General features: G+C 35.3%; 3 protein-coding genes across 7 annotated transcripts in view; 1 reads left to right on the top strand and 2 right to left on the bottom strand.

Moving 5' to 3' along the window:
• The window catches only part of TRAPPC13 (trafficking protein particle complex subunit 13), a 36,116-nt gene extending 23,993 nt beyond the window's left edge, over nt 1-12,123 (bottom strand). For all 4 annotated transcript variants that reach the window (XM_069491988.1, XM_069491989.1, XM_069491990.1 and 1 more), the window contains exon 1: nt 11,791-12,123. In XM_069491988.1, the coding sequence (XP_069348089.1) occupies nt 11,791-11,836 (46 nt within the window). In that variant the 5' untranslated portion in view covers nt 11,837-12,123. The remainder of the gene's footprint in view (nt 1-11,790) is intronic.
• On the bottom strand, nt 7,395-8,260 carry SHLD3 (shieldin complex subunit 3). Its single transcript, XM_069492675.1, has one exon. The coding sequence runs from the start codon at nt 8,145-8,147 to the stop codon at nt 7,395-7,397; it is 753 nt and encodes a 250-aa protein (XP_069348776.1). The 5' UTR covers nt 8,148-8,260.
• A 447-nt stretch (nt 12,124-12,570) lies between the features above and the next one.
• The window catches only part of TRIM23 (tripartite motif containing 23), a 31,337-nt gene continuing 22,974 nt past the window's right edge, over nt 12,571-20,933 (top strand). For both annotated transcript variants that reach the window (XM_069492160.1, XM_069492159.1), the window contains exons 1-2: nt 12,571-12,681; nt 19,641-19,803. In XM_069492160.1, the coding sequence (XP_069348261.1) occupies nt 12,601-12,681; nt 19,641-19,803 (244 nt within the window). In that variant the 5' untranslated portion in view covers nt 12,571-12,600. The remainder of the gene's footprint in view (nt 12,682-19,640; nt 19,804-20,933) is intronic.

The following is a 20,933-nucleotide window of genomic DNA, read 5'->3' as shown; positions in this document are numbered from 1 at the left end:
TTTCAGTCTTCTACATGTGGCTTTCCAATTTTCCCAGCATCATTTATTGAATAAGGATTCTTTTCCCCAGTCTACGTTTTTGTCTGTTTTGTCAAAGATTAGACTATATGAGGATGGTTTTATATCTGGGTTCTCAGTTCTGTTTCATTGGTTTATGTCTCTGTTCTTGTGCCAGTACCATGCTGTTTTAGTTACTATAGCCTTGTAGTGTAACTTGAAGGTTGGTAAATGGATGCCTCCCAATTTGTTTTTTTTGCTTACGATTGCTTTTGCTATATGGGCTCTTCTCTGGTTCCATACGAAGCATAGAATTATTTTTTCTAGGTCTGTGAAAAATGATGTTGGTATTTTAATAGGGATTGCACTGAATCTGTACAACACTTTGGGTAGTATAGGCATTTTAACAATGTTGATCCTGCAGACCCATGAGCATGGTATGGTTTTCCACCTGTTTATGTCCTCTGCTATTTTCTTCCTCAGTGCTTCATAGGTCTCCCTGGAGAGGTTTTTTTTTACCTCCTTAGTTAAATATATTCCCAAGTATTTTATTTTCTTTGCTGCTATTGTGAAGGGTAGTGAGTCTTTGATTTGGTTCTCAGTTTGACTGTTGTTGGCATATATGAATGCTACTGATTTCTGTACGTTGATTTTGTAACCTGAGACTTTGCTGAATTTGTTTATCAATTCCAGTAGTCTCATGGCAGAATCTTTAGGGTTTTCTAGATATAAGATCATATCATCAGCAAAGAGCGATAATTTGACCTCTTCTGCCCCCAATTGGATGCCCTTGATTTCCTTCTCTTGTCTGATTGCTCTGGCTAGGACTTCCAGGACTATGTTGAATAGAAGCGGTGATAGAGGGCAACCTTGTCCGGTTCCAGTTCTAAGTAGGAATGCTTTCAGTTTTTCCCCATATTTAGCATAATGTTGGCCTAGGCAAAGAATTTATGAAGAAGATCCCAAAGGCAATCACAGCAACAATAAAAATAAATAAATGGGAACCGATCAAATTAAAAAGCTTCTGCACAGCAAAGGAAAGTATCACAAGAGCAAACAGACAACCTACAAAATGGGAGAAAATATTTGCATGCTACACATCTGATAAAGGGCTGATAACTAGAATCTATACAGAACTCAGGAAAATCAGCAAGAAAAAAAATCAAACAACCCTACCAAAACATGGGCAAAGGACATGAACAGAAACTTTTCAAAAGAAGATAGACTAATGGCCAAGAAATATGAAAAAATGCTCAACATCTCTAATCATCAGGGAAATGCAAATCAAAACCACAATGAGATATCACTTAACTCCAGGGAGAATGGCCTTTATCAAAAAGTTCCAAAATAATAAATGTTGATGTGGATGTGGAGAGACAGAACACTCGTACACTGTTGGTGGGACTGCAAACTAGTGCAACCTCTGTGGAAAATAATATGGAGATACCTCAAAGAGATACAAGTAGAACTAACATTTGATCCAGCAATCCCATTACTGGGCATCTACCCAAAAGAACAAAAGACATTCTATAAAAAAGACATCTGCACTAGAATGTTTATAGTAGCACAATTCACAAATGCAAAGATGTGGAAACAACCCAAGTGCCCATCAATACATGAGTGGATTAATAAAATGTGGTACATGTATACTGTGGAGTTCTACTCGGTCACAAAAAATAATGGTGAACTAGCACCTCTTGTACTTTCCTGGATAAACCTGGAACTCATTCTAATAAGTGAAGTATTACAAGAATGGAAAAACAAGCACCACATGTACTCACCATCAAATTGGTATTAATTCATCAACACTTAAGTGCACATATAGTAATAACATTCATCGGGTGTCGGGCAGATGGATGGGGGAGAAGGGGATGGATATATTCACACCTAATGGGTGCAGTGTACACTGCCTGGGGGATGGACATGATTGGAGGTCTGACTCGGGTGGGGCAAAGGCAATATACTGAACCTAAACATTTGTACCCCCATAATATGCTGAAATTAAAAAAAATAAAAAAAATTCTGAGTGACTTCACTGTAAACAATATGAACAAAATATTAACCAATTTTAGCCTAGTAGGGAAACAACTTTAAATGCATCATTTTGAATATGAAACAATAATTTTATGCCAAAAGGATCTTTATGAGTTTTATCTCTCAATTATAATCACTGGTCACTGGAAGATCAATAAGTATCTCTTTAAGTAATGTTAATTCTGTGTAGAAATTATAAAAATATCAGTTAATGTATAGGTTTATAGAATTCTAACCAAAACTAAGATTTGTGTTTGCAACATGACAGAAACTTTGTCTAAATTTTATCTAGAAAAACAAATGAAAATAAGCTAAGGAAATTAATGGGAAAAAATGAGGAAGAACTAGACATAATATATATAAAAATATTTTTTAAGTCCATAATCAACTAATTGGCTTATTAATATAAGACCATACAGACACATCAGTTTCTTTTTCTTATTTTAAAAAAAGATGCTGCAAAAAAAAAAAAAAAAATCTGCACAAAGAAAAATTATTGTTCATTATTAAGACATCTGGTTAGCTATCTGGGAAAAATAAAATTTAACTTATAAATTCATTTTAAATATAAATTGAATATATTCAAATAGATAAAAATTAAGGTACAGAAAACTAGAAAAAGGGAAACTAAGTACTCATTAAATCTAGTCTAGTGAGGACATTCTAATTATTTTTAATATCCTTTTCAATTATTTCTAAAAACTGTGATGTGATCACATCAAAATACAAAAACATAAAATTAAAAAAATCATATAAGCTTGTAAAAGTTTTTAGAAAACGAATCACAGATGACTATTTATATTCTACTAAAAGTATTCATTCAAATCAAAATCAAAAAACTTTAAAGACTACAGACCTAAATGGTCAATTCATAATATGTGGCATTTACTAGCATTATAAAAATGTACCACCTAACCACTAATTAGTTATAATATTCATATCAAATTTAGTGCCTTGCTCATTCTGCTCTCAGCTTAAATGTCACCTTTTTCAGAAAAGAAATAACAGGTCACCCTGTTTCTTTCATAGTACCTTACATTTATCATGAACTGTATCCATTTACCGTTCATAGCACTCCTTTCCAAACTCCATGAGGTCTGGGCTCTTATGTGCCACATTCAGTTTTTTGCATAGCATATTCCTGTATACAGGTTCTGGTACATAGTATATTCTACAGATCTTTGCTGAAAGAAAGAATTAGCACTTCCCTAAAGTCCTCAACTAACTGGCATTATTTTGAACATGTAAGTTTTGGGAACTGAGGTCACTAACCAACTTGTTATATTAAGTAGCTGGCTTTTGAAATGGTTAATAAATGCTAACCTTAAAATTTCTTCAGTCACTTTGTACAGCCAGTATTTACTGAGTGTTTACTAGTGCCAGCCATTATGCTAAACACTTTACAAGTATTAACACATTTAATTCTCATGACTACAAGATTGGTATTATTATCCCCATTATACAGATAGGCACTGACATTGCCTGGAGGGGGTAATTTGCATACAAAGGATTATATAGCAGATAAATGGCAGAACCTAGATTTGAGTCTATTATTTGTTAAAAAATAATTCTCTATAATTAATTAATATACTAATTATAAGCCCAGCGTCAGAAACTTGGAATGTCATGCCTTGTCAGAAACATCCCATGGGAATTCAAAGTAGGACTCTAGTAAACAGAGTACTAACCAGATACAGAGAAATAATATAAGGGGAAGTGGTTGGAGGGGTGTTTCCAACCTTCACTCTTACTTTCACCTAGGAAAACAGATTAAAATTACTAAGGAGAACCTGAAGGAGATAAAAAGGCTCCCTGAAAGTGATATACAGGAGGTAGTTTCTGTCAAATCAAATATCTAAGACTCTAAACTCACTTTTATAAATAATACCAATTGATGTTTTCTGCTTCTTCCCCATTATTTTTTTAACTTCAGAAATAACCAATCTGAACAAAAAAAAAAAAAAAAAAGAGGAAATACACTCTGAAGGAAAGCCTGAAATACTTTTTTAAAAAGTGTCCTTGGGTTCACTCAAACGTGTAGCCAAATTATTTGTTTATTCTAGGCTCAAACTTCCATTAGGTACAAAGTCTTATAAAGCTTAGTTTTTCCTGATTTCTATAGTTTAGTAGGGGATGTGATGGTGGGAGATGGCTAATGAACAACTCTTCATTAAAAAAGATCCCAAATTGGTGTTAAAAGCACTTATTTTCTTCATATTTTCAAAAACGGGTAAAAATCAATGGACGAGGAAGCAGTTGGTAGGAAATGCGACCATCTTATGAACTCAAAAGAAAATTACTATAAAACAGATACTTAACCACAAAGTGAGAAAGCCATTAGTGACATATAACTATCTCATTCCTTGAACTTTTAAATCAACTAGGGTTTCACTGTAGTTGTCTAGATGATAATCCAAAATATGCCGATATCTAATACAGGTTTAAAACTCAGTATTTCCTGTCTTATAATGAATTAATGGGCCTCAAAAACTAAACATACTGTTAGCTGGAAAATAGCTAATACTTATAAAAGCGAGGTTAAAAAAAACTGGCAGAGGAACTATAAAAAATACTGGTTATTAAGTAATTTTGTCCTAAATGTTAAAGTAGGTTCTTGGTCAAAATGTTACTCATTTCAGCCTTCTAAATTAAGAGGAAAAAATATGTGATTTTTAGTCAAGTGCACTGCACACATCGCAATTACTACCATGTCTAGAGACACTATCAGTGAAAATCACAAAACATATATATTTATTTATGAAATTTTGATCCAAAATCTTATTTAAAAATGTTTATAAATCTTCAGTAAATTAAGACAAAAGATAGGCCAGAGGTCATAAACTAGTAAACTTGACTAAGTTCAACTTGGAAAGATATTTTTGTTGGTTATAATATTAAAATATTAGGTAGAATCTTCCTCAGGTTCAGAGTCCTTGCCACATTCTACAGCCTTACTTGTCTAGTCTCTGAAAGCATTTAAGTTTGTAAACCTTGGATTAATTTTTGGCATTTTGAGCAGATTAAGTCAAAGTAAATCATTATACAGAAACTCATCTTGGAAATTTCCCAGAAAGTGGTCTTTAAGTTTATTTTATAAATTGACAAATGAAGTTAGATTTATCTAGGATCAGGACAAAAGTAAAAAACAAAATTTGGATGCCCTTATTTTTTCCTTTGAATTTGACTTAACACTTACTTGAAGGTAGACAGCTCATTAGGGAAAAATAAAGTTATGGTACTGCTGCTACTTTCCTAAAGAATAAATGCTGATGGTATTTTACAAAATGCCCTCACAGGTTTACCTTCCTAAAGACTTCTTTGTTTCCTCAATTTATTTCCATGTCTGTGACTTAAGAGTGGGACCCAGAAATATTGCTGGGCCCTATTATTAGCTAGTGCTAGAATCATCAGGCCTAAGGTTCTAAATACTCTAAAAAGACTTTAAAGATTAGCGGGTTCTAAATGCTTAGGCCTTGATTACGTGAGTACTGTCCGGGTAGATGAAAAATGACTCTTCTTTTGAGATTATGGGACAATTTGAAGTAAAACTCAATCTTCAATTTCCCATTTAGGAATTTCATTGTTTCTCAGAGGGGTGGAAAGGAATTTATATAGAGTAAATTGGAAAAATTTAAATATGCCACATATGAAGACAAAGAAGCTCTTTTTAACCTGTGAATCTTAGATTTAAAAACTGCTCATAAGAATTCCATGACTCCTGACTGTATCTTGTATTTTCAGTTCTGTGTAAAATCATTCCAAAAGAATAAAACTGTATCATAAGAAAATTTGTTATGATTACCTAACATTTGATTAGTAACCTTGTGATGAAAAGGACCTGAATAAAAATCAAATACACTCTTTATGATTGCCTAATATCAACCAAATTTGCGAACTTACTGGCAATACTGAATAACTCCCTGAAGTTTCTCCAGTAATCTTGACTGAAGAGTAAAAAGATTAATGAAATGAAAGAGGAAGGAATTACTCAAGAAGTTGCTTTGAAAACTTCCCCATCCCCCAGTGTTTTTTCAGTCAACGACTTTTGGAAGCATTCATGCACACAATGATTATTTTCTAGACAGGAATCTCATTTCAGACGGTAAAATGGTACCAGAAGTAATTAAAAACAAAACCATGTTTGGATAGAGCGAAACCTATCAGGAAAAGATTGTTGCTTTAGTTAAAAATTGGTGGACTTCCTATTATAAGCAACCTCAGTTGGCACAGGCTATGAAGAATCCCTAAGGGCACATTCACTATGTATTTTGGAGCTCCTACCGTGCCACTGTACTACATGTCTTTGTCTTCCTACAGAATACAGTCTTACTGGTTTTTCTCAGGGAGCTGTTTTGACTTAATAGTAGTAACACCATCTAAGCTCTGTGAGGACAGGGTCCATGTTTCTCTCCTTCGCTACTATATCCTAGCACCTAGCGCAAGGTAGGCATTTAAATTTGTTAAATAAATACATGCTTACATGCTTTTACAAAACTTTTATTCGATTAATCACCTTGAATATTTTTATGAGGTGATGTGTAATGTGTAAACCCAATTTATAACTTATGCTTATGAGAAGCTTACAATGACTCCAATCATCAGCTAAGCAATAATCAGCATTAACAATCATTAAGACTATATTACAACAGGGAATAACTTGATCTCTTATCCACATTTGAAACTTTCCTTCAAAACAAATTATAGCCTTAAAGATACATTATGGTCTTAGGCAAATTATACTTTTTGTGCCTTTGTTTCAAAATAACATATCAAGTGTTATTTATTACATATATTTGGAAAAAGCATTAAGAATCTGGGGTGGTCTTCCATTTTGAACTACATTCATGCCACTTGAATAGCATTGCCAATAGAAATGTCCTGAGTTTTACTTTTTTAAGAAATCATTACGCTTCAGGTGAGTAAAGAACAAATACAGTAAAATTAGATTTTAGGGATTCACTAAAATCCAAACTATTTACCTTAATTCATAAGAATATCTAATTCAATCACTAGAAAATAGAACAAAAGGAACAGAACATTTTACCTTCAAATTCAATATAAGCAATACTTTATCACAATTCATTTAAAAGAAGGCTGCTAATAAGCAGAATCCAGAAAGTTCTTGACTTATTTAACAAGCCTAGGAATTCACCTGATATTTATTCATTTCTGGGACACAAACTGTACACATGTTACCACACATTATTTTTCTACAATGTTAAGAATAGGCTATATTTAAAAAGGGTCAAATAAAAAAATAAAGTCATTAAAAATTTAAAAACCAGTAAAAATTTCTTCATCTCACTATTTTAGTCTACACTCAGTTCATTCAGAATATTCTTTTTGGCAATCAGTGGAATTCATTACATACTAAAAATAACACCGTATTTATGCACAAATAAATTAATTTTTCCAGTAAGTGCTAATCTTCCTTTAAGAAGATTTCCCACATATTCACAGTACTTAACATCGCAGAACACCCAGATTTGGCCTAAATGTCTCTGAATTGTAGCATTACAAGATGGAAGTTCATTGTGCCTGATAATTTGATTGAGTTTTGCCCAAATGTCCTCCAGAGTTTGGTTGTTACAAATAGTGTGTTCTATTGTCCATCTTGCTCTATAAAGTGAGTGCAAATTGAGTACCTTTAAACTATCCTGCAACTTTTTAGACAAAGGAGAAACATTTTCTGTACCAGTACTGCTAGGAAGTGAAACACTCCAAGACCTCCTGTTGTGCTGTTTCCCTTTTTCTGATTGCTCATCCAGATGTCCAGAATTAGTGTGTTCATTCACTGTGTGTGACCAGATTAGGCGCTGCTTTTTCAAACTAGGTTGAAACTCCAGTAGGTCTACTGTGCAATCACAACTCTGTGATTTAACATCATGTTCTGAAAGGGTTAAGTACTGTTTCACATCTTCAGCTGCCTCTCCAGAAATCACAGGTGGTGATTTGTTAGGTTTGAGTGGAAGCTTAGATCCATCATGTGGAAACCAAGGAATAAATCTTGATAGTGGACGAGTAGGAAAGTCCTGAATTGCCTTTTCTGCAATTTTTGGCAGTTGTGTGGGATCACTCTCATATGGCCGATAATGTAATATTACTTCTGTAGTCATTCTGTAGTAATCCAGTTACTCTTAATGAAGAAAAAATTCTTAGCTGAACTCCTCAGAGCTAGAATGTAATTTATTATGACAAGACTGTCTCTCTTGACAAATCAGAGGAAACAGGACCTAAAGTGGAAGTATTGCAAAGAATAAGACATGGCAGGGATAGCCTACATATAAATAGGCAGGGATAAAAGGAAAAACAAAATACAAAAACCAATCCCAATATGATATTTTACCAAAGTGCTACTGGTAAATATGAATGTAATTTACAAACTTGAAAATCCTCCCTCACTTAAATAAGGGATTTGAATTAGATGCCCTATCACTTCCAGCATAAAAATCCTAGTAGTCAACAGGTTTAATTCAACAGATATAAAGGACTTGGAAGTATAAATATATTAAATAATAACAATCCTAAGACTGTAGCAGAAACAAAGAGAAAGTTACTGATTCTTAAAATACTGGAGTCATATGAAGGTAACAAAAAATGTAATATTTAAAAATTTGAGACATCTGAATTGAGGACAACAAAATCATTTTAAATTTAAATCTGGAAGAAAATTTTATACTTTAAAATTTTATGAATTTCACCAAATATAGGGACAGAATACTTTTTATCTCATTCTCAGTAGTAAATACTAAAAACATGAATATGGTTTAATTTTGCATTTTAGCCAGCCTAGCAACTGATTTTGTGACAAAATCTTCTGGGTATAACTTGGATAATTAAGCAGTATTGAGACCCTAGTACCATGGCTCCTGAATTCCAATTTGGAGGAGGAACAAGAAGTTTAAACTCTTTTCCTTTTTCTTAAAACGCAGAAGTCCTCAAGTTGCCTCCAGAGTAAGTCATTGATAATAAATTCCAGCATACAGTACATAGGCTCAAGAATGGAGCCCCCTAGGATCTGCAAGTTAGGCTTCCTAATCAGGCCTAAAGCTGTAAGAGCCGTAACACAGGCTCTTTCATATCCTAGAAAAAAATAAGGGGCTGAATCCTTTCTCTGCCTAAATCATTAAAGAACTACAGCCCATTGCCAGGATGACTGTGAATGGGGACTCCCATCATGATGTCACAATAGAACCACTGTCTGATTCTGAAGAGTCAGAAGAAGTAACTAATAATTCTTTTTACCTACTCTTAATGTCCACTAGCAGATTTGATAACTCTCAAATTAAAAAATGACTGTGATCCTTAAAATCCATTATTTTTAATATGGATCTAAATACGTGATAACATTCTTTTAAGAATTAATGTGTTAGGCCAGGTGCCATGGCTCATGCCTATAATCCTAGCACTCTGGGAGGCTGAGGAGGGAGGATCGCTCGAGGTCAGGAGTTTGAGACCAGCCTGTGCAAGAGCGAGATCCTGTCTCTACTAAAAATAGAAAGAAATTAGCTGGACAACTAAAAACATACAGAAAAAATTAGCCGGGCATAGTGGTGCATGCCTGTAGTCCCAGCTACTCGGGAGGCTGAGGCAGTTGGATTGCTTGAGCCCAGGAGTTTGAGATTGCTGTGAGCTAGGCTGACGCCACGGCACTCACTCTAGCCTGAGCAACAAGGCGTGACTCTGTCTCAAAAAAAAAAAAAAAAAAAAAAAAGAATTAATGTGTCCATTTTTTTTCTTCTACCTTCCTTACACTGTCACATTATAACATGGCATTAAGAATGCTTTCATTATTGTCTGAACTTAACCATTTAAATTGACATATTTAAATCCAACATCAGTAAAATTAAAACTTGTGAAAATTCTTGATTAACTAGGACAGTGGGGAAGAATGGTACCAAATAAGTTTAATAAAGCTAAAATTATCAGTGAATTTTAAAGCACTTCACTTGTCTTTTTAGGCTGTTTAAATACTTTTTCCCAGGTATCTTCTGTTTTGGAAAATAAAGAATAACAAAACCCAAAAAATTTCCAATGGCTGTTAGTCTCCCTATCACTAGAATTCAACTCTGTTTAACAGCTTCTAATCTGTATAAATCAAACCTAGCAGCTAACAGAATTGTTTCAAATTCTCATCAAAGTAGTCAGCAACGGCCAGGTGCAGCGGCTCATGCCTGTAATCCTAGCACTCCGGGATGCCAAGGCAGGATTGCCTGAGCTCAGGAGTTCGAGACCAGCCTGAGCAAGAGACCTTGTCTCTGCTAAAAATAGAAAAATTAGCTGGGCCTCTTGGCATGTGCCAGCAGTCCCAGCTAGTTGGGAGGTTGAGGCACGAGGATCCCTTGAGCCCAGGACTTTGAGGCTGCAGTGAGCTACGATGACACCACTGCACTCTAGCTGAGGCAACAGAGCAAGACTCTGTCTCGAAGGAAAAAAAAAGTAGTCAGTAAAGGAATGATCTTTAAAAATGCTGCTTCAATCACTGGGAGGCAACATGGCATCTCAGAATGATGGAGGCAGGCCTTGTGTTGATATACTGCCTCAATCACCTACTAGATATTGGTCGGAAAAGTTGCTTAACCTATGAGAGATAAGTAATTTTTACCCTACATACTTGATAAGATTGGGAGATAAAAAACATGGCAATTAGTTCTTTTTCTTTTCCCTTTTCTCCATGAGTAACAATCCGTTTTAGTCTAGATCATTTACTCAGGCTAAGCTTACAGATCTCATCGCTGTGTTACTTAACATTATAAAATTGCTTAGTTCCACAGAGACAGTCTTGTTAACTCCAACTGTCAGTATATATGTTACATGTTACGAAATGGGACTGATGAGCTTCTGGAATGTTTGCTGCCTACATCATAATGGGAGGGGTATGGAATCTCTTAAAATGGATGCCATAAGGAAGCTAAGTGCAATTCAACTGAATCCAAATGTCTATTGAGCATTTCCTCAGCTCAGTCCAAGAAGACACTGTTAACTACATATTAGAACATCCAAGAAATAAAAAATACATTCGTGGTAGTATAAAACAGATGAAATAAAGCTGAGTCCATTTCAAATAAAAGGTTTTCAGAAAACAATAGCAATTCCAGAAAAATCTGTCTTGCTGGGTTTTTCCTAAATAATGACCTAATTAAATAATCAAATTTACTCAAAATTACCGTGTACAAAAAGTGAAAGTTGACATGAGATTTTGAATAGATTTCCCACATAGAAGTAAGCTGCAGTATATTTTAGCAAATCTATATGTCGTAGCTATATGTCGTACTGCTGTGTATTGTTAAATCCTTGTGTATTGTTAAATCATGCAAAACTAATTTTACAGATAAAGTTGAAGCTTGATAACTTCGTCGGTGCCACCTGAAGTGGCGAGAAACAGGAGTAAAAATCGCTTTAGACGTCTGCTGTAATCCATCCCCACTGATAGAAATCTCCTCGGTAGGACAGGGGCGTCAGCTTTGGCAGCTAAAATCTGGAGACTGCAGCAGCATACATCATAGGGAGTAGCTCTGTATAAATTTACCAGGTATCTATTTCGTTCTAGAAGGCAATTCTTAAACCTAAAAAGCAAAGAGGAGAAATCGCTTCCTCTTGCTTGGCGCCAAGGGAGAAGGCAGGAGAGCGAGCACTGACAGTGTTTAAGAAAATCCAGGCCTATGTCCCAGAGACCAGGTCTATGGGGCAAAAGCTTCGAAAAATAACGAGACAAGGGAAGAAAACAGAACAAGGAAACTCAGGTTTGCGAAAATTTACCTTTCAGAGCCAGCAGGTGCTCCTGTTTGGGGGGATTCACCTCCATTTTCACCAGCCCTTTTGACCCACTGCCTTACGGGGTCTGAAGAGGTTCAATTCGGCCCGGAAAAAAACAGAACACCGCGCGTTTGGGAAGACCGGGCGTCAAACTCACTCTAAACAGCTTCTCTCTGTCGGTGGGACCTTAAATTCTCTTTTTAGCACGTCCTTTACAGACCTAATGTCTTCTTTTCACCAAATCCAGCCCTTGTCTCTTAGAGATCTTTACATAAAATATTCTGTTGTCTACCTACAATTACACATTGCGACTTTAAGAAACGACTTGTTAGTAACAACGTACGGCCTCACAAATGCCGGAGCCGGGGGGGAAGAGGCGAGGGAGTGGCATGCTGGGATTTGTAGTTTACACAAAAATCGCAGGGAGGGAGGGATTTGCATGCAGGGAGTTGTAGTCCCTCGCCTCCGTGAATCCCACTATCTTTCCCTCTCTGGCTGGTTTGCAATTGCAGAGGAGAAATCATTACAGGAGAGGGAGTTTCACCCTGAAACTTTGATTCTGTTTAATCTCTTCTCTTTTCACTGAGGACTTTTCTTCCATCAATTGCAGACTCAATAAAAAAATAACAAAGTGCCCATGCGCAAGGCCAGTGACTGACGGGAGGAGACGCGAAGAGGTCGGCCGAGTGGGGCAGTGCGCCGTACTGCGCCTGTGCGCCAGCGACATGCGCCGAGGCCTCTGGGTAGGTGGCTCAACCCCGCCTCTCAGTTGAAGGGTCTGACCGCTGTATCTGCGGCGCAGCTCTTCCCAGGATGGCTGCCCTGATAGTAAACAAGCCGGGAGCGGGACTGGACAGTGGCCGGCAGGGCAGCCGGGGGACGGCTGTGGTGAAGGTGAGGGACCTTGCGTGCTCTGTTCTCCACGATCGGCCTACCTTTGGTTCATCCTGGAGACCTGGCGGCTTCGCCGCGGCCCAGGCTTTGATGGGCAAGGATGCGCGGCCTCTAGGCTTCTTTTGGTTTTACAGGTCTTGTCCTGCGCTCTGCGACCCTTATCCCCCCTGGCCTGAAGTTTCTTGGTCTGCTCATGCCAGATGTCAACGTCGACAGCTGGAACATTTGTGAAAAGCAGCGTGTGGGCATGTGGGAGTGACCTGGATCGGTCTTATCCCAGGTTCTCTGGTTTTAGTTAAACTCAACAGGCATAAATTAACATATTGAGCCATTATAATTACCAGGTACTACGTTAGGTGTTTTAGCTTGTTAATATCTACTTAAGAGATAGATGTTACTTCCCATTTTACGGGGAGGAAACCCAGGTGTAGGTTAACAAGTGTGGGCAGAGCCCAGGATTGACAGGCCTTAAAGTCTTTTTCACTGTTGTACTACTTCTGTAATCAGACATCAGTTATTGGTTGAGCCAGCCTCTTCCCTCTTGCTACAGTCTATCAGAGGAATGGGGAATCTTTTCATGTTGGAAGGCTGCATTAATTTAGCTGTAATCAAAGAAGGCCACATTCAAGAAACTTCAATTAGATATACTTAAAAATGTACATTATTTTGTAAAAATCTAACTACTAGATAATAATTTAAAAAAATGAAAACTATTTGTTAATTTTAAAGTTAACAAACTTTGTTAACAACTTTGTTGTGTCTGCTTTTTGTTGAAAAGCATTTGAATATTTGGTTGCAGCATGGAGATGCGAAGTTTGGGTTGATCCTCTAGATCAGCAGTCCCCAAACTTTTTGGCACCAGGGACTGGTTTCATGGAAGACAATTTTTCCATGGAGGGGGGAGGGAGAAGGTGGAGCTCAGAGGGTGATGCCAGTGATGGGGAGCGGCTGTAAATACAGATGAAGCTTCCCTTGCTGGCCTGCTGCTCACCTCCTGCTGTGCTATCCGGTTCCTGTTTCATAGAAGACAATTTTTCCTGTGGAGGGCGAGGGGTGGGGTTGGAGCTCAGGCGGTGATGCACAGTTGGTTCCTAACAGGCCAGTGACAGGTACCTAGCCACAGCCCAAGGACTGGGGACCACAGCTGTAGAGGGGTATCACTTATTTGTGACCTTAAGAGCATCTTGAGTTAGGTAGGAGAATGTAGATTCACAGCAGTAAGTGGTTGAAAAGCAAGAAAGCATTTTTTGGGCATGTTGCCAAAGGCATGGGTATTCTATTGCATTTTCCCATATTTCATTTGGATCTTTCTTAGCATCAAACGATGACTTTAAAATGTCAACTACTGAGAGCTCAATCAATTCCATCTGTAGTTAGGTGTCTTGGTGATATCAACTATGTGAGGCTGAAATGCTAATTTGAGTGTTATGTCATGATTCTCAAAGTCAGTGAGCCTTTCATTGTATTCTCCAATTAATAGCTCTATCATAGCTGTGTATTCTTCAAATGATTTGCATATGTCGTCCTGCTCATCAATGACTTTTGCTAGCTGGGGAACATGTTCATCTGAAATTTCCTTTTGAAGAAGTGTTTTGAGAAAAGATACCTTCTTTCAATAATTCACATTGCTGATTCTGTTCTTCATAAAATTTATCTGTTCTCGCAGAGATAAAATATTGAGATAGCCAACTCACTTTACAATGATAGGGCAAATCCACACTGAATACCTCATGGTTCAACTTTAGCATGTTATGAACCTGATGCCGTGTGGCATTTGCATGAATATATTAATAGTTAACAATACTTACAATTTGTTGCAAAGTGTCCATTAAAATAGTAGCTTCAGCATAGAGATTTTGCTGATGCAAGATACAATGAAAAGAAATTAGAGCATCTGGATCTGTTAGCACCTTTTTTATCTGTGCGATAAACCTTTCACGTTCTCCTGTCATGGAAGGTCCACCATCTGTGCATATGCTCACTAAGTTTACCAAATTCAGTCCAACTTCATGACATTTATCTTGAAAGTTGTCAAAGATATCTATTCCCTGTATGCTGTTTGCAAGAATTCCCAAAATGAGTAACTCTTTGTAGCAAAGAAAATCTTCTGTTATGACCAAAATGAAGTATAAACCTGTGCTGAGTCAGTAGTGTCAGTTGATTCATGCAAAGCAATTGAATAATACAGATTTTCCTTTTGAAGTATTGCATGAAGTCCTGTTAAGTTGAAGGCTAATTCATGCTGCCCATCAGGATGGTTCCCCTTGAAAGAGGCAGTTGTTTGTACTTTGAAATATTTTCAGGGTCTAAGCATTCTACAGCTTCAACAATGCATTCTTTCACAATTTCTACATCACTGAATGGCTTCCCTTTTTTCCTGAGTATATAAGCTACTTTATAAATTGCTTCAGTGGCATTATTTCCATGTCTTATTGCTGCTTGAAAGAATTGTTTTTGCTTTTGCTTTTCATCTTTTTATTTCTGCAATGCAACCTTTTGTGCCTCTTCCTCTGATTTAAAATATTTGTTGTCCTTGTGTGTGTCATAGTGCTGATGACCATTGAGTTTCTTTAATGTTGGTATTGCAGAAAGCAATCAGAAAGCAAGCAAACCATCTTATCTTTAGCAGAAACAAGATAGTAATGAAATTCCCAATCCTCATTTAAAAATGTTTTCTTCCTTAAGCATTCTCTTGGTGTTCTTTGACATGGTGGGCTGTTAAGCAGACAGAATTAAAAAATACTGTTGAGCTGTGCAACTATTCGTAAATCCAATTCAGACAGCAACACAGTGCATGGTTGTCAAAGCTGATAACAGACTGGCATACTCTACCTCCAAAACTCTTGCCAACCAGCCTTGTGCAGTAGTGGCGCCAGTCAGGCGGGGGATGTTAGAAGTAAGTCATAAGCATAGCAGCCATCAATTTAGCCCTTGTGACTTACTAATGTTCTAATTGCACTGGTCAATCTGGGAGGATTATTTTGTTGAAACTTATTTTATTTTTTGGCATTTTAAATACGTTAATTTTAAAAGTAAAAAAAATAAAAGAACAAAAATGTATTAAAAATAAAAGGATTTGTTCTATACAATTTGAATTCAGCCAAACGGCCACAGTTAAGGACTTTTAGAAGGCCATATGAGGCCTTAAGGCCTCAGGTTCCCCACTCCTGGTCTGTCAGCACTTTTCAGAAGTCTCCAACTGCAGCATAGCTGGGCATTAATGCTAGGGTTTATGAATTGCCTTATGCTTGAAGTTTGAGATTCTAACGTGTATAAATGCTCCAAAGTATATTTATTAAAAGATCAATTGAAATATGTGGAACTCATTTTTCCCTTCTACTGTATGTATGGAAAGATCTGGAAAGGAGAACTGACCTTAGTGGTTTATAGAGTAACCTTCAGGGTCATCTGAAGGTAATCAAAGAGATTTGGTAATTCTCATTTCTGGTTACACATTAGGACCATTGAAGACTTTTAAAACACTACTGATGCAGTCCTTCCCCAATTCTGATTAGATTGACATCAGTATATTTTTAAATTTCCTGGAAGTGATTTTAATGTGCAACCAGGGTTGAGAACCACTGAACCTGATAATATCTGAAGTTGTTTTAATATCTTGATTAATAGACATCTATGATTTTTCACTTAATGTTGGTTTTATATGACTGCAAATGCAATATTTCTTTCTGCAACTTAGTATCAGTCAATGTTGGTGGTTGTTGATTCAGTTGACCTTTAAATATTAATGAAGTTATTCTGAAGGTATATAGCATATCTGAGATGCAGAGGAGCCATCATTATTAGGCATGTTGTATGGTTGAGATTTTATTTACTGAATTGTGCTTTTGCTAAGTGGAGAATATCTGCAGAGTATTTTGTGAATTAACTTGAAGTTTAAGTTGTTTTATTTCATGATTGGAATGATATTCATTGTGGTTTCTATTTTGGCTATCTCGTTTGCCTTATAATCTCAAATGTGTACCAAAGCCTGATGTAACTCCAGTTTGTTACAGGACAGAATTTGATATATTGGAGTCCTACCTTGTTCATTTTCATCTTAATATGTAAAATGTTCCTGAACTGTGCAGTGTGGTAGTCCTTTTTGACAAGGTCTTCATGCCATAATTTTTAATAGATATGGTAGAATAAATTTTTTTTTAAATCTCATCATTTTTATAGATGAAAGCAAGAAGTATTTACTGGATAGTAAATGTTGAAGTATATAATACTAATACTGTACGAAATGTCCTCTTTCTTAATGGACAGGTTGATAATGATAGGGTTTTTATTATTAGGAAAAAACAGAAAAATCTGATATTATGAAACAATTTGCATTTAAAAGGGAATCACAGAAAGTTTCTTTTGCTTAGTGAGCCTTCTTAGTCTTTTGAAAATATGGTCTGGTTTATTAAAATTTGATTTACATGTAATAAGTTTGAAGCTTTCTTTGGCATTTTAATGAAGTATAAAATTAAAAGCTTTTTATGCTGTTAGCAACAATTCCTGTTCATAGATACTGAGAAAAGAATTTCTTGCTCCATTATTTACTGAGTTGATGTTTGCAAAATAACTTTATTTGTGGACCTGTATTTATTTTGCTAATCAATGAAATTTTACTAGTGCTTTTTGAAAAAATCTGTGGTAGCAACATAAGTTCTTTTATCTTGTGTATGTGATGTTACACATCACGTTAAAAATATAAGATATGAATGACCTAAGCAAAATTCTAATTTCATTCTTTAGAGTTTATTGTCATAAATAAGTTTATTATAGTATCACAATAATGAGAGTGTTTATAAAATATTGCATTTATTTTATAATATCTAATTGTATTATGAATATCTTTTCTGTATAATTGAATTTGATAAAGTGAAACTTTTTTCTTCTCTTTGTAAAAAATATAGGATAAGTTGAAATATGTATGTATGTGTATAATAGATATAATATGTGAGTAGCTAGCTGTTCCCCAGCTGTTTCCCTTTCTCATAGGGAACCAGTGTTCCAATGTTATTGGCTTCCTGCATATGCTTCCAGAAAGATAGGATGCTTATATAACAATATATAAAAATATTTGCTCTTCTTTCTCTACCGTTATGCAAAAATGAATGTGCTCTATCATTTTTCACTTTGTCTTTCTCATATGAAATCATTCTGTGTACATAAAAAAACTTCCCAAGACTTTCTCCCTAGCTTGTGTAGTTTTATAGTATATGAACGTACCATAATTTATTTTCCAGTCTGGTATTGCTGCATATTTACTTTGTTTCCAATCTTTTGCTAATACAAATGGTGGTGTTAGGAGTAATTGATAGATCTTGTCACACATGTCTGATATATTTGTAGGATAAATTCCTGCAACTGGAATTACTGAGTTATTTAAACTTTTGATATATATTGCCAGGTTGCCTTCCATAGTCTGTATCTCTTAAACAATTCACAGCAGTCCTCAATGTATGAGAAAGTTTGCTTTCCCATATCTTCAGATCTAATCTGGTTTTAGATCTAATCTGAAAAAAATGTAGCTTTAATTTGCATTTCTTTTCTGAGTTAGGTGGAACATCTTTTCATGTTTTTAAAAAGTTATTTTAATTTCCTTTTTTGTGAACTATGTTATGCTTTAGTTTCTTCTGAACCATATTAGGATACAAGAGATTTATAAATTATCTGTTTATTTACAATGAAAGATGTTTGCATCTCAAGCACTAAGACCAAATTAATTGCAGAGTTAAATTTAAAATTGTAATGGATTTAGTCTGATTTCTACCCTGCCAGACCCTTCAGACCCTAATTGTCTTTATATTTTTATTTTTATTTTTGGACTTTATTTAAGCACGTAGGTGCTTGGTATTAGGAATACCCTGTTTCTGAGGGCTCTTTGGTCTAACAGGGAAAGACAGGCTGACAGGCCAACAAAGTATTTTGGGTGTTGCAGTAGACACTTATCCAAAGCACATGGGGCCCATAGGATTGTGTGGTCCTTTTCTCTGCATTAGCATAAAGAAAGAGACACAAAACAGTTACGTTTTGGAAACTATAAGCTGTTTGAGATAGTTGGAGCTTATGGTCTGAAGGATGTGGCAGTGAAGCAGTAGGACAGGTGCCAGATTGTAACAGGTCTTGAATGGCAGACACAGGAGTTTGGGATATGATTGAATTGCTCATTGTGGGTATTTTTTAAAAAAATTAATTAATTAAAATTGTGAAACACTATAGATTTACTTAGAAATAAGCACTGAAAATGCTTTATTGCTATAAAAACAGTTTGTTGTCTATTTATAAAACATAAACTTATAGACCTGAGAATCAGAATAAGCCAATTCTTACAGCTTTTCTTTTGACTGGCCTTGAGCAAGTCATGTACCTGTAATTGGAACTAGATAGACAAAATATTTTCTAACCCAGAGCTGTATTTATTAATCAAGAACAGGAATTGAAATTTAAGATGATTGCTTTTTTGTGTTTACATTATTTGATATAAATGGATATTAGAAGATATGTGAAAATTACTTGTAGTCTTTTCTTAACAAGTTCTTTGTCATTTACAAGGGTAATTGTCATCCCAGACCATATTTTAGATTATTTTTGTCAAAGTTAATGAGGGCTTATTGGGGGTTAGGTAGTTGCCAACTTTGGTAGAATTACATACTGTTTTTACAGATTCAGATGTAATGAGACAAATTGTAATTTTCAAAAGATAAAGATGATGTTAATATTATCTTTGTCCCTAACCCTTAGTGTTCAAGGAGATTTCACTATGATAAAATTTTGGCAGGGTTTTTCAGATGGAATTACTAAAAAGTGATTTAAGGTTTTACAGCCTAGACAGTTTTTTTTCATGGAGGAATAAAGTAACAATGTTGATTCAATATATTAGATCAGTTTTCTTTAAAGCCTGAAATATGTATGCTTTTAAAATTATTTGAAGAACACATGTCACATGTTTTCTTTTCAAATACTAGGTGCTGGAATGTGGAGTGTGTGAAGATGTCTTTTCTCTGCAAGGAGACAAAGTTCCTCGCCTTCTGCTTTGTGGTCACACAGTCTGTCATGACTGTCTCACCCGCCTGCCTCTTCATGGAAGAGCAATCCGTTGCCCATTTGATCGACAAGTAACGGACCTAGGTAGGAAAATGATTTGTATAGATTTAATATTGAAAATTATTCATGTAATACAAATATCATAGAAAACAATTTATTTCCACTTGATTTTTGAAATGATAAAATAATAAGAAAGTTTCAGAAAGCCTGGTTTCTATTAAGGTTAGTACTCTACCTGTAAAATATCCCACTCTTAGTTATTAATTTTATTTCATCTTCAGAGATATTTATATTCTATACTTATATGTAAAGACAAAACCTAAGAAAAAAGGCTACCCTTATTGAAAGAAATAAGAATTTTCATCACAGAGTAAATAATTTGCCTGAACCTATCAACGCAGTAAAACAATGTTTTCTTTACAAATGAAAATAATGAAAATACAAATAAGTCATTTGAGTCTCAGCATGTTTTTATTTACTAATATCAGAAACAGAAGTGTTTGTAGCTTGTGATAACTACTCCTTATTTTCTGTTAAAATTAGTTAAAGGGTTTTGTGGATTTTTTTCAGTTTCCTGCATACTTTTAAAACTTTGCATTACATATTTCAAAATAAGTTACTACTTTGGGATACCAGATTTGGAAATAATAACATTTATTAGTATTTGAAAATTATTTTACAAACATAAGTTCTGTAAGCTTACTCATTTTGATGGGGGAGTTTTCCCCAAAAGAGTTTCAGGTTGCTTTTTTTTGAAGGTCAGTATACTATTTAAGACCATTTTAATGTATTCATTTTATATGCCAAGTGGAATACATTCAAAATAATTTATTTATTAAAAAGGAAGCAAGAGTATCCATATTTTTTGGTTGGAAACCTTTAAAATGCTAAGAAACATGGTTTTAAATGTTTTCTTGTAAGGAAAGAATAGGTTTCTTAAGGTTTTGGTGGTCTTTGAAGCAAATAAGTAGTATGTCTATTTGCCAGACAACTAATATAGGGTAGTGATAGCATTATTATAGGTAACATTAACTTACTAGTACCCAAGAAATAACAGGGGTGGGAGAAGTATCTCTATTTTGAGATTCTTTTATTTGGTGTTTTATTTGGTAATGTATGCATGTATCATACCATTTCTTTATATAATGCTAATAGAAATGGTAATGTTTTGCAAATGGTGGATACAACCTTTCTTCCGTCTTTTTGGAGAGTAC

This window comes from Eulemur rufifrons, chromosome 17, assembly GCF_041146395.1.
Source record: "Eulemur rufifrons isolate Redbay chromosome 17, OSU_ERuf_1, whole genome shotgun sequence".
In the NCBI taxonomy this organism is placed as follows: Eukaryota; Metazoa; Chordata; class Mammalia; order Primates; family Lemuridae; genus Eulemur; species Eulemur rufifrons.
This window is presented reverse-complemented; position numbering and strand designations above follow the sequence as displayed.